Source organism: Leucoraja erinacea, unplaced genomic scaffold (genome assembly GCF_028641065.1).
Source record: "Leucoraja erinacea ecotype New England unplaced genomic scaffold, Leri_hhj_1 Leri_417S, whole genome shotgun sequence".
NCBI classification, from domain to species: Eukaryota; Metazoa; Chordata; class Chondrichthyes; order Rajiformes; family Rajidae; genus Leucoraja; species Leucoraja erinaceus.
This window is the reverse complement of record NW_026576318.1, coordinates 25524-39372: the sequence shown is the minus strand read 5'-3', so window position 1 is coordinate 39372 and position 13849 is coordinate 25524. Positions and strand designations below refer to the sequence as shown.

Genomic DNA, 13849 nt, shown 5'->3' with positions numbered 1-13849 from the left:
AATGGACAAAGGAGGGCTCAGTGTGGGAGGGAGGGGACTGCCGTGAGGGAGGGGGTGGTGGGGTGAAGAACAAAGGTGGTCCTAGTGCGGATTCTTTGTAACTTTGTCAACGCCCTTTATGTAGTGACTATTTACGTACATTGGGTATGCAAGCAAAGAATTTCACTGTGACTTGTCACATGTGACAATAAAGTATTAATTCACGGTGAGGCTGCCACACACACACACACACACACACACGGCAAAGCACAGCTCAGCAGCATATTCTCAAAGGCAATTAGAGATGGGCAGGAATAGTTGGCTGTGTCAGTAACAGACATATGTCCTTAGTAAGCAAAGGGGAAAAAATGACAGATGTTGGGTATTAAGTAATCAACGGTAAATGATCTAACCTTGTAGATTTGCTGCAACGTAGGTGGTCCAAATTAGGCCTTGGTTACAGAAGCTAAAGATGCTTTGGTGGAATTGTTGAGAACTTTATGAAAGTGATATGAAAAATCTCTCATGCATAGACTGTAGAATTCATAGCCATAGAAACATTTGAAACAAAGAGATAAAAAACTGAATTTGAATTAGTTTTTGATTTTACTTTAGTTTGGCAACACAGTGGCAAAGCAATATTGCTGCCTTACAGCGCCAGAGATCCGGCTTCCATCCTGACTGCCGGTTCTGTCTGTATGGAGTTTGTACGTTCTCCCCATGACCTGTGTGGGTTTCATCCAGAGACCTCGTCAAAAGTTGATCTCCCATTCACACTAGTTCTATGTTATTCCACTTTCTCACCCACTCCTTATAAGCTAAGAGACAGTTTCCAGAGGCCAATAACCTACAAACCCACACATATTTGGGATGGAGGTAGAAACCGGAGCACCCGGAGGAAACCCACACAATCACAGGGAGAACATCCAAACTCCACACATACAGCACCCGACGTCAGGATCGAACCTGGGTCTCTGGTGCTGTGAGGCAGCAACACTATCTGCTGTGGCACTGTGCCATCCTAACCGGCAAAGAGGTGCCACAGGGACTGCAAATTAAATGGCTTCCTCATATGCTAAAATATCCATCTTTTGGCAAGAATATAAACTCATTCAATTATCCATTCAAAGTGAATAGTTCGGGTTGAAGTTCTAATCGACTCCTATTAAATGATTGAGAATTGTTTAAACGGTTTGCTTCACTAAAATCCCATTTTAAACAAATCCAATCAAAATTAAATGCAGTATGTGCTCTCATTTTCAAGTTCATGGGTTGAAGGTTATACTGCAAATTGTTAAATAGATTAGCCTTATTTGTTAATAATAGCATTGATGCTTAATGGGGATTCTCTGGAGTCTATTCCAGTTCAACTGGAAATCTGTGGAAACCATGGAATGAGACATTAACTTTCCCCAATTGCATTTATCGGAGAGGTATTAGTTCAGATACAAACAAGCGATTGTTATAGGGTTAAACAGTGAAGTACAAGACTGTAAGGCAATCACGGTGATATTGCATGACATCGCGCTTAGTGGTAAAGACAAAACAATGTCACATTATTAACATTATTCGGTAGTAGCATATCACTGTGCGGTTTTCAGATTGTGAAGTTTTTGTAATCCACGAGGCAGCTTGTCTGGATGACATCGACAGTTGCGGGTCCATCTGTAGAGAAAATCAGAGCAACAAACATATTAACAAAGATTTGGGAGATTGGGTCAAAAGCACGTCACCAATAATTCTGTTTAAATAACAGTAAATAACTGGCCATGAGGACTGCGTTGAAATAGGTTTTCCTGCAGAATCCTCGTTTCTATGCATAATGTCTCCCATTCTTTGCAATTAAATTATCTTGAAGGACCATAGTCGAGAAAATGTTCCTGCAATACTAAATTGCACACCAGGACTGTGGATTGGAGTGGATGTTGTTGAAAAGTGATGTTGAAAAGATGCTGGCATGTTTTGCTCGCGTTGAGCCAGATTTAAAAACAACTTCTCAAATTTCTATTATGGCTTGGATCATTTTTCTCACCCCTTCAGACAAAAGAGAGTGAGGGTTTCATCTTCCAAAAGACCCCTGTCTCAGACAGAGCAATAGGGGGGAGAGGAGAAGGGGAAAGGGAGGAGAGGAGATGAGAAGTGGCAGCCTCGCCAACAGTCTGTCTTGTACCTTTCTTCTTTTGTTGTTTTTAGTTTGTTTTACTTGTATGTTTTAGTGTATCTTTAGTTTTGTATTATGTGGGGGTTGGGGGAGATGGAGATGCAACCGTGTTGTATCTCCGTCAGTGGCTTTGACATCGTGGAGCTTGATGGTCCCTTTGTTAGGGATCGACCTCGGGAGCTCCGACCGCGGGAGGTTAGATCGCCACGACCGCAGGAGCTTAGATCGCCCCGACCGCGGGAGGTTAGATCGCCACGACCGCGGGAGGTTAGATCGCCACGACCGCGGGAGGTTAGATCGCCCCGACCGCGGGAGGTTAGATCGCCACGACCGCAGGAGCTTAGATCGCCCCGACCGCGGGAAGTTAGATCGCCCCGACCGCGGGAAGTTAGATCGCCACGACCGCGGGAAGTTAGATCGCCCCGACCGCGGGAAGTTAGATCGCCCCGACCGCGGGAAGTTAGATCGCCACGACCGCGGGAAGTTAGATCGCCACGACCGCGGGAGGTTAGATCGCCACGACCGCGGGAAGTTAGATCGCCCCGACCGCGGGAAGTTAGATCGCCACGACCGCGGGAGCTTAGATCGCCCCGACCGCGGGAAGTTAGATCGCCCCGACCGCGGGAAGTTAGATCGCCACGACCGCGGGAGGTTAGATCGCCACGACCGCGGGAGAAAAGGTGGAAGAAGGTATTTGTTTTGCCTTCCATCATGGTAGGTAATGTGAGGACACTGAGAAACAAGGTGGATGTGCTGCCTGCACTGGTGAGGACTCAAAGGGAGTGTCGTGAGTGCAGTGATCTTGTTGTTTTGCGGGGACATGGCTTCACAAGGACATCCCGTAGTCTAGTGCGGGTGTGAACGGCTTTCTGACTGTTCGGGTGGACAGGGACTGCAGAGAGAGTGACAGCGGTCGGTACAACTCTGGTCACATCACGGTGAAGGAGTGTGTGCGTGTGCGTGTGTGTGTGTGTGTGCGTGTGCGTGTGCGTGTGCGTGTGCGTGTGTGTGTGTGTGTGTGTGGCCCGGACATTGAACAGATGGCTGTTGGTCTCCGCTTATGCTGTGTGTCCTGGGGATTCTCACACGCCGCTGTGGTGGCTGTTTATGTTTAATCTATATGTAGTTTTGGATCTTGTTGCTTTTTTGTACAGGTGCACAAACTTTTATCCGAAGATCCAAATAACGAAAACCTCCGAATAGCGACATTTTTTCAGTCCTTGAAGAAAGGTCCTTGAAAACGTTCACCGAGGGCGGCCCGCAGAGGTGACAGCGGAACCTCCGGTCGGTCCTCGAAGAAAGGGGAACTAAATCCCCATTCATAAAAGAGAAGGTGAGGGTATATTGCGCGGGAGGGTTAATAATTGACAATCAGCTGCTGTCTGCCCGCTGAGTTAAAAAGTTCCCACAGTAGACTCACGATACACAGTGTACCGTGAGTCTTGCGTGGGAACTTTTTAACTCAGCGGGCAGGGAGCAGCAGATTGTCGCTCCCTTCAGTTTCACCCCACCTACACCCCTCTGCTTCCCGGACATGTGTGTGACCCCTTCCCTCCCCTCTCCAGCTCCCCACCCATTGCACCGGCGTGGGGGCTTTGCACTGTCTTCACGTCGGCAATGCCAGTCACCGGAGACGTCAGGACCAACGGGACACCGACCCCCAGGCCCACTGCAAGCACGGAGATCCCAGAGACCCACAGCCAGCAGCAGCCCAGCCCCGCTCCAACTCCAGAGGAAAACTGCAAACTAGCGGGAGACATCGGGACCACCAGAAGCCGTTCCCCGATGGGCCGCTACGGCGACAAGTGGCAGTTCGCCCACAGCCCGAGCTGTGCCCCCTCATCGGGACACCGACCCCCAGGCCCACTGCAAGCACGGAGATCCCAGATCAGCAACTCCAGCCCAGCCCCGCTCCAACTCCAGAGGGGCAGCTGCTGATGGTGCGCAAGGTGCGTCTTGTTCTTGGGGTCGCGCAGCTCGGGCTGTGGGCGAACTGCCACTTGTCGCCGTAGCGGCCCATCGGGGAGCGGATTCCTCTGGAGTTGGAGGGGGAGGGGGGTATTGTGCTGTTTGATCGCCCCCTGCTATCCCAGGGACAGGGAGACAGGACGTTCACCGAGGGCGGCCCGCAGAGGTGACAGCGGAACCTCCGGTCGGTCCTCGACGAAAGGGGAACTAAATCCCCATTCATAAAAGAGAAGGTGAGGGTATATTGCGCGGGAGAGTAGGAATCCCAAGACAAAGTTGAGTGAGCGTTCACCGAGGGTGGCCCGCAGAGGTGACAGCGGAACCTCGGATCGGTCCTGGAAGAAAGGGGAACTAAAAAGAGAAGTGGAGGGTATATTGCGCGGGAGGGTATATCGCCTACCTGGAAGAAACCAGACATTTTTTCCAGGATGTCGTCTGCACACCAAAGCTCACGTTTGGCGCCTCTGCTGCACACGGATATAAGAGTGTGAAAATGTCGCCTTAGGCCGCCTTAGGGCATGAAGCCCCGCTAGGGTGACATGAGTGCGGGAGGTGATTCAATGCTGCGGTCACATTTACAAATTCAGGAATTCATTCAACACACTGCATTTCATACAGACATTTATTCTGTAAGAAAAAACTACATTGAAGACTCAAACTCGCGACCGAGGAACTGCCGGGATCAAGGCGCAAACTCGCGACCTTGCGAATATGAGCCAGGCACTCTACCACCGAGCCAGCCATTAAAATCTACGCTAAAAAATTTCCATTCCGAAGACCGACTAATTCCAAATTACGAAAAGTGTCTGGTCCCAAGGCTGTCGGATAAAAGTTTGTGCACCTGTATGACTGTACGGTAAATCAAATTTCACTGTACCACAGTACACGTGACAATGAAGGACCATTGAACCATTGGAAGGGAAGGGGGAAGGTACGGGAGTATGGACGAGAGGATATGGGCTGGAGAGGGGATATGAAGAGGAGGGGCAGAGAGGAGAACCTTATGAGGGGGGAAGGGGAGAGGGAGGGCAAGAGAGGTCACGGTGGTGCAGCGGGAGAGTTGTTCCCTTACAGCGCTTGCAGCACCGGAGACCCAGGTTCGATCCCGACTACGGGCACTGTCTGTACGGAGTTTAAACATTCTCCCCGTGACCTGCGCGAGTTTTCTCTGAGATTTTCGGTTTCCTCCCACACTCCAAAGTCGTACGGGTATGTAGGTTAATTGGCTGGGTATAAATGTAACATTGTCCCTAGTGGGTGTAGGATAGTGTTAATATGTGGGGATCGCTGGTCGGCACGGACCCAGTGGGCCGAAGGGCCTGCTTCCTCGTTGTATCTTTAAAACTAAACTAAGTGGGAGTAAGCAAGAGAGTGGGGAAGGACAGGAGGGACAAGGGGGAGAGGATTGGAGATGGCAAGGGGTGGGGGAGCACCACAATACAGTGGTTAGCTGAGGTTGGATGCTGAAATCACCGTGTCATGGTCCCGTATTTATCTTTGGGAGTTTCAACATTTTGTTCTCCCTCTCCACTAACTATATAATTTATCCCCAAAATATTTGCAAAAGTGGACCCACAGCAATCCAAAAGTCGAATAACAACGACCATATTAATAATCCCCTATTCCTCCACTTCTCCCCACAGCCATGCAACTTATTCCCTCTGAAGTGTCTACTCGATTCTCTTTTGAAGGCACCCGAAGCTCATCCCTAAATTCCTTCATTATACCAAATGATATAATTTTATTTATCCCAGGAGGGCAATTGATCTGACAACAGTCATAAAACACAAGATCCATGAAACATGAAATTAGAAAGTGATGAGTAGAAAGGCTTGGGGGATGTGCAACGATTGGGGAGGGGTGAGGCTGGGGGGGGGCGTGGCGGGGGGGGGGGGGGGGGGGGGGGGGGGGGGGGGTGGGGGGGGGGTGTGGGGGGGTAAGATGGGTGGGTGGGGTGCAACGATTGGGGAGGGGTGGGGGGGGGGGGGGGGGGGGGGGGGGGGGGGGGGGGGGGGGGGTGGTGGGGGGGGGGGGGGGGGGGGGGGGGGGGGGGGGGGGGGGGGGGGGGGGGGGGGGGGGGGGGGGGGGGGGGGGGGGGGGGGGGGGGGGGGGGGGGGGGGGGGGGGGGGGGGGGGGGGGGGGGGGGCGGGGGGGGGGGGGGGGGGGGAGGTGGGGGGGGGGGGGGGGGGGGAGAGGAGGTTCCCAAGGTACCTGCAAAATTCCTCCGGTAACCATGCAAGCAGAAGGGGTCTCAGTCTACCCCACGACAGAAGGGGGGTGGAGTTGTACAGTTTGATAGCCACACAGAAGAAGGATCTCCTGTGGTGTTCTGTACTGCATCTTGGCGGAACCAGTGTGTTGCTGAAGGTACTCCTCAGATTATATAATGTAATGAAGTTTATAGATTAAGGGGCTGTCCCACTTAGGCGACCTAATCCGCAAGTCCAGAAGAGTGTCTTCAACCTCGAGGGCACTCGCCTGGAAAACCGCGAGCTGGATCGACCATCTGCGTTGCAACCTTGAACTGGATCGACCGACCGCACACACACAGACACACACACACCGCAAAGGCGGGGGCCAGGGAAAGCGGAGGAGCGCTGTCTGAAATTCACATCCGCGATGAAGAGGAAGATAAAACGGCTGCACAGTAACGGTAAGTTCTTTAGAGAGCGCGGGGGGGGGGGAAGGAGAAGGGCGCGGAAGGGGGGGGGGGGGGGTCGAAGGAGTTGAGACATTTTTAAGAAGTATAATAAAGTTTAGCGGGCATTTAACTTACCGGTGGGTTTTCCTTGGTCCTGAAAACTCCCATGAGCCAATCAAAAAGCCCGGTCAGTGAAGGAGATTGCCTACGGTTGCCCTCAATGCCTGTAACTAAATAGCGACCCACTCCACTGCACTATGAGTTCAAAAGAACCATGCCGACCAAATTTTACTTGCGGAAAATTTTTCAACACGCTGGAAAATTTTCACCGACCTAGCTGAGGCCACGAGTATTCGGGAACTTCCCTCGAGCATGAAGGAGAGTTCCTGCGACCTCATAGTAGGTATGTTACAAAACCTACCTGAATCGTGGCTGAGCATCTGCCCCAGCCCCGTGTGCGCGATTTTGGCGCTGTTTAGAGGGGGCGGGTTTAAAACGCGATTTTTACTAGGCTGTTCCAATCGAAAATGTTCAGCCTAGTAAATCATTAACGGAAAATCGCTGAAAGACCCGTCGCAAAAGGTATTATTAGTTTTTATGGCCTTGTATAATATTTATAGTAGTTTAAAAATCACTCTCTCACTCCGCAACCTCTCGCAGCCCCAGGGTTTTATAAAGCAAACAATTAAAGGTATGTACCTTATTTTTACATTAAATGGGGCTTGTATATAACCCTGTTATTAAAGTTTTCTATAGCGAGTAGCTCATTTTGGGCTCTTTATATCCCGCAGTATTTTTCTGGGCGTTTGAGGGCACAAATCCAGCGCAATGTGAACGTTCTAAACCAGCGCGTTCACAGGAACCCACTAGAAAGCCGATTTAAATTGACTTTAATTTACAGCAATTGAACACTAAATTCCTTCCATTTGGCCTATAAATTGATGTAAATGAGATTTAAAAATCATGTTTTATTGTGAATTATTTGTGAATATTATTTGGACACTTGGGCTATTTAAAAATGTTACTCATTTATTAAGAAATGGATAGATGTTTAGATCTAATAATTGAAGTTTGAAAATTAGCTACAATTGGGTAACTAACTAATTATATGCTTTAATTTCAGGTCATCCAAGTAAGATTATTTTATATTTGTTTCAGAATGCTTCAATCTATGATAACTGAAAATTTCATTCAGTTCTCTTAATTTTTAAGAAGGTTATGGGCTTTTGACTGTCCACGATCACAGCTTTTTTGTTATGTCCATAGAAAATCAATAGGGAACAAGATGCTAATTTCCGAGTATGAAAATGGCCATAACTTTTTTATTACTTGAGATATGAAAGTGAATTAGGTGTCAAATTAAACTTATTGTTATGCTTTATCTGATGGGATAAATTGCAGACTTGATTTTTTAAATCTCAAAATTTTGTAACATTGCTACTCATAGGACCTCCTAGGACCACGTGTCGACCATGCTGCGAGTTTGAAGGTCAAAGACACTCTTCTAAACTCGCGGATTAGGTCGCCCAAGTGGGTCAGCCCCTTTAGCACCCCACACCTGACACGATACTTGGATTTGATAACTCGTTTTGCAAACTGAAACAATTCAGATTAACTCATTTACTTCTGTAGTTACACAAGGCCATGTTTTCCAACTGTATTGGGATGTTTGAAATAAAGAGATCCGTGGTAGCATTAGAGTAAGTGTGGTCTGAAATTGTGAGCATTCCACCCAGTGATTGTACTCACCTAGTGGAAAGTACGAGTTGTGTCCAGTATCCTCTCGCGCAGCCTCAATAGCTCGCTTCACCGCAAATAACGTTGCACAGGACATGCACTGGGGCGGTTCCCCACTGGCCTTAGAGCGCAGAACACCCATTGGGTTGGGAGCATTCTTCAGCAGCTCGATGTTGAAGCTGACAGGTATACACTGGTAAACAAGATACAAAAATACATTTCAATAAAATGAATGGATTTGCTGTGCTTTGGTCCTCACGTCTCTGTTTGCTGTTTCTGGTGTAACTGCTTCCTTTCTTTTGGCCAACAAAATATAGAGTATATAGTTTCACAAAAGTATACAGTTGGCAAGCAACAAAAGCTTTTCACTGTACCTCGATACACATGACATGCTCCAGCTTTTCACTGTACCTTGATACACATGGCAATAAACTAAACTCATACATATGCAGTTCCAGTCTACAACCATTAACAAATGATGTTGAAATTTATGAAGGGAATCAGCGAATTTGGGAATATAAAAAGTTGGACACTTTGGAGCACAGGAGGATGAGGGGTGACCTTATAATGGTGGACAATTTCATGAGAGAAATAGATCAGGTAGACTTCCAGAGTCTCTTGCTCTAAAACTAAGTAGGAGAATCAAGAACTAGAGGACATAGGTTTAAGGTTAGAGGGGAAAGATTTAATTTGAATTTGACGTATTCAGTTACAGTACAGCACAGTTTGGACTGCAATGGGAGGATGGTATTTGGTGGTAGTTTTAGTTGCTGTATTGAAAGTTCTCTTTGAAAAATGCAAAAGTACCTGTGTCTTTTTCAACGGACGTGGGTTCATAGGAACCCGAGGGTTCACTTTTTCACACAAAGGGTGATGAGGTGCCAGAGGAGGTAGTTGAGGCAGGTGCTATCGCAATGTTTAAGAACCATTTATACAGGTACATGGATTGGCGGGGCCGGCCTTAAACAGATTGGACCAATTGCTCCCAATTGGGCCCCGCGCCTAAGGGGGGCCCCGCACTAATGTTCCGTATTTCGTACGGAAATACGAATTCGCTTTGTTAAATAAAGATTTTTTTTAAACATTCGCCATCCGGATTATTTTTTTTAAACGAACATGGATAACAACCGCTGCACGGCCATCAGACACAAATGATTTGTTAACTACTACTGTTAGCACTTGTTAACAGCCAGTAGTTAACAAGTAGTTATACAATGTGTCATCAATGCATCGATCCACATCCCTCCGTAAATATAATTGTGTTTTGAACAAATATTAATTACGCCGTGTTCCTTTGAATACAATTCACAAGCCGTCATTAATACTTGTTCAAAACACAATTACATTAACTGAGGAATGTAGATCGATACATTGATGACACATTGAGAATTTCTTAAAACTCACCATCATGATTGAGGGCACCGGACCGCGCGAAGGGGCTTCTTCTTGGTGTGCAGGTTAGTCATTCACCTACCAACCCACGTTGTGTCTCTCTGTCTTTCGCTCTCTCCCTCCCTCTGTCTCTCTCCCGCGCTCTCTCTCCCGTTCCCCATCTTGTCTCTCTCTAGCTCTCCCACTCCCTCTCTATCACCCTGTCACCTCGGCATTCCCGGAATCATTGACGTTTTGCGGTAGACAAAAATGCTGGAGTAACCCAGCGGGTGAAGCAACCGCCTTGCCCATTGAGTTCCTTCAGCACTCTGTGTTTTTTGTTTGGCTCTGAAGTTGAAGGTGGCTCAGCGGGACAGGCATGGGCTCTGTGGAGAGGGTTGCGTTTCTGGTCGAGACCCTTCTTCAGACAATCACAAGTACTCTCACCGCCGAGAGTTTAGTTCAGCCTGAAGAAGGGTCTTCTCTCCAGAGTCGCTGCGCTGCCTGTCCTGCTGAGTTACTCCAGCTTTATGTCTATCTTCAATTTCAGAGAAATAACATTTCTCACAGAGGGGCTTATAGTGTCTACCCCCCCCCCCCCCCCCCCCCCCCCTTCCCAACCTCAACTTCATGGACCTTAGCGTACCCCTAGTTCCTAAAATCCATTTCCATCACTGTTCATGTTGCACTTGTAATGCAGAGACCGGGGTTGAAGTGATTCTGTGAAACAAAAAGATAAAGAGCTGGTTTCAGTCCAACAGCAGCCTGAAGCACTTCAGCCTCTTAGCCCCGTGACCAGCTGTTTCACGTGTTGTACTGCTGTTGGATTGAAACCAACTCTTTATCTTTTTGTTTCACCCCGTCTGTCCACATTCATCTCCATCTCCCCCACCTTCCTCCCACGGTGTCTGCTGCTATGGTGGCAGGCACACCAACACATTTACATTGCCAGTTAACCACTGATTTATTTTCAAGTGGTCAGTGCAAAGTCTGCCTTCTTTAAAAACTGGTATCGTTGCCAAAAGTGACTTGCTTCGTAAAAATGAGCATTTGTAAACTTAAACCTCAGTGTCCTCTGAGCTACGTGTTACTGTATTGTTCAATATTCTTGCTAATTGTCGTATTAGCATTTCAATGCTGCGTGTGCTTCAACATGGGCCATCTATTAGTTAGATCGCAGCGGAACATAGTATTAAATTGCAAGCGACTGCAGATGCTGCAGACCTTGAGCAAAAAAAAAAAACTGCTGGAGGAATATTGAGTCACACCATTTAGTGAAGCCACCTAACAAAGGGTTGCTCTTTGGAGGCGAATAGTCACTTCCTGACTAACTGCTGACTTTTTAATGGCGCAGAGTGCAATGGTTACCCGTTTTCTATTGCACAAATGCATGAGTGAAGAGTCGAGTCAAGAATGTATAATTGTCAGGTGCAACCCACAACAGAACAATGAAATTCTTATTTGCAGCCGCATAAAGGCGTGTAAACACAATATTCATAGATTGTATGAGAACGTATGAGAAATGAGAACAATAGTTACTAAATTCAATAACTTAACCCTAATAATTGTGCAAAAAAAGCTCAGGGTGCCCCATCAAATCTCACCAATCGCTTGCTAATCGCGTGACTGCGTCCACTGCTGTCTGGTTCGTTGATCGTATTGCTCGATATGAACTGTTTTGGGAGAAAAATGCTCACGGCAGACCAAACGCGTTAAACAGAAATTGGTCAGATATTGAGCTTCACACAATGAGAAATCATGTGAAATAATCACTGAATTTAATTTGAAATGAATGTACCTGCATGTTATACTGTTTAGTTTGGAGATGCAGCCAGATAGTCTGGTTGATACAACCAGTTTAGTTTGGAGATACAGCCAGATAGTCTGGTTGATACAACCAGATTAGTTTGGAGACACAACCAGATAATCCACTAAATTTGCACCGACCAGCGATTATTGTTTTCCTATTTGTTCATTTTTTTGTGCCCGATTATTTGGCGGCCAATCAATCACTGTCTCTAAGGGGGTTGCGTCCAATCACCAACCAACTTGGCTTAAAATTCCCATCCAATCAACAAATAGGTCTCCTACCGTCCAATCAGCCGCTGTTTCCAAGGACATTGTGTCCAATCACATATTGCAGTTTAATGGTAATTAGCAGCTACGGTGAAGGTTGGAAGCCAGCGGAGCTACTGACAGTCAAACAGGTGGGAGCAGGAGAGATTCACACAGTGTACAATCCATGGCACCTAAGTGTACAATTTCATAATATATACTAAATAACGGGGCTGACACACCTTGGCTGGGATCCCCGGGCTGACCAAAATTGTTCAATTGGGCCCCGCACTCCCTAAGGCCAGCCGTGTGGATAGGACAGGTTTAGAGGGATATGGGCTAAACACAGGCAGATGGGACTAATATAGATGGGTCATGTTGGCAGGTGTGGGCAAATTGAGCCAAAGAGCTGGTTTCCACACTGGAAATGCCACTAAATATAATAAAGTTTATTTCTTGCCTTGGATTATCCTGAATTATCCTCACTTTCAGGAGGCACAGCACCGACTTAGCCCCCCTACACATCAACGGCGAGTGTGTGGAGAGGGTCAACACCTTCCGGTTTCTCGGTGTCCATATCGCTGCTGACATCTCCTGGACGGACAACACGACAGCGGTCATCAAGAAGGCTCAGCAGCGGCTGCACTTCCTGAGGGTCCTCAGGAAGCACAACCTGGACTCTAACCTGCTGCTGACCTTCTACCGCTCGTCCATCGAGAGCCTGCTGACATACTGCATTACAGCATGGTATGGCAGCTGCACCATGGCAGACAGGGAGAGGCTTCAGAGGGTAACCAGGACAGCGCAGAGGATCATTGGCTGCCCTCTCCCCTCCCTGATGGACATCTACACCTCCCGCTGCCTTAGCAGGGCAAAGGAGATCATCAAAGACAGCTCCCATCCTGCGTTTGGACTGTTCGACCTGCTGCCCTCTGGAAGGCGCTATAGGTGCATCAAATCCAGGACAAACAGACTCAGGAATAGTTGCTTTCCGAGAATTATATCTACTATAAATTCAAATTCACACATGCACTGACTACACCGCCCAACACGGACTTCCATCTGTATATATGTATATATGTATGTAGCGCCGCAGAATTTGTGCACCTATTCCCCCCCCCCATCTCCCTTCTGCTTTTTGTTTTTTCTGTTTCTTGTTTTTTGTGCTAAATTGTATGTATGCACTGAGTACGAGCAGCTTTCAGTTTCACTGTACATGTATAGTGACAATAAATGGCATATCTATATCTATATCTGAAAAGGGATTTTTTTTTGAAAGCATAAACTGTCTACCAACTTCTCCAATTAAACAATAAATTTCCAGTCAACTCTAAACATACCTTGCTGAGCGGTGGTTTGTATTCCCATGTTCCTGCATTCAGCACAGCCCCAGTCTTTGGATCGTAAACCATCTTCTCCATTAGCCAATATCCCATGCCCATGATAAAAGCACCTTCGACTTGTCCAACATCAACATCAGGGTTCATGCTACAAGTGGCAATGAGAAACAAGACCAGAGAAACACGAGAGTTGTTTATCTATCCCTTGTTGCTCAACTCACTCCTTTTACAGAACTTGGCATTAAAATCATTCTCTTCGTATCAATGCCACAGACAGTGGCATTGACAGTGGTGGACAAATTAGATGATGTTAGGATTCAGGAGGCACAGATTATATCACCACCACCCACTCCATTCAAAGAGGATTTTCATAAATACATGAGACAGGAACAGAATTAGGACGTTCAGCCATCAAGTCTATTTCACCATTCAATCATGGCTGATTCATCTTTCCCTCTCAACCCTGTCATAACCCCTGACATCCGTACTAATCAAGAATCCACCCGTCTTGTTTTTGTTTGTACTTTTTGTACTTTTGAAGTAAATAGTGCATGGGTCACTACATTAGTACTGCCTCTGGCAATACCAGAACTTTAA

General features: G+C 47.3%; 1 protein-coding gene across 1 annotated transcript in view; it reads right to left on the bottom strand.

The window, feature by feature from the left end:
• Positions 1–238: 238 nt before the first annotated feature.
• LOC129693756 (xanthine dehydrogenase-like) overlaps positions 239–13849 on the bottom strand; it is a gene marked incomplete at its 5' end in the record, with an annotated part of 35110 nt that continues 21499 nt past the window's right edge. The window contains 3 exons of the mRNA XM_055630525.1: positions 239–1644; positions 8499–8679; positions 13253–13400. Of these exons, the coding sequence (XP_055486500.1) occupies positions 1577–1644; positions 8499–8679; positions 13253–13400 (397 nt within the window). The remainder of the gene's footprint in view (positions 1645–8498; positions 8680–13252; positions 13401–13849) is intronic.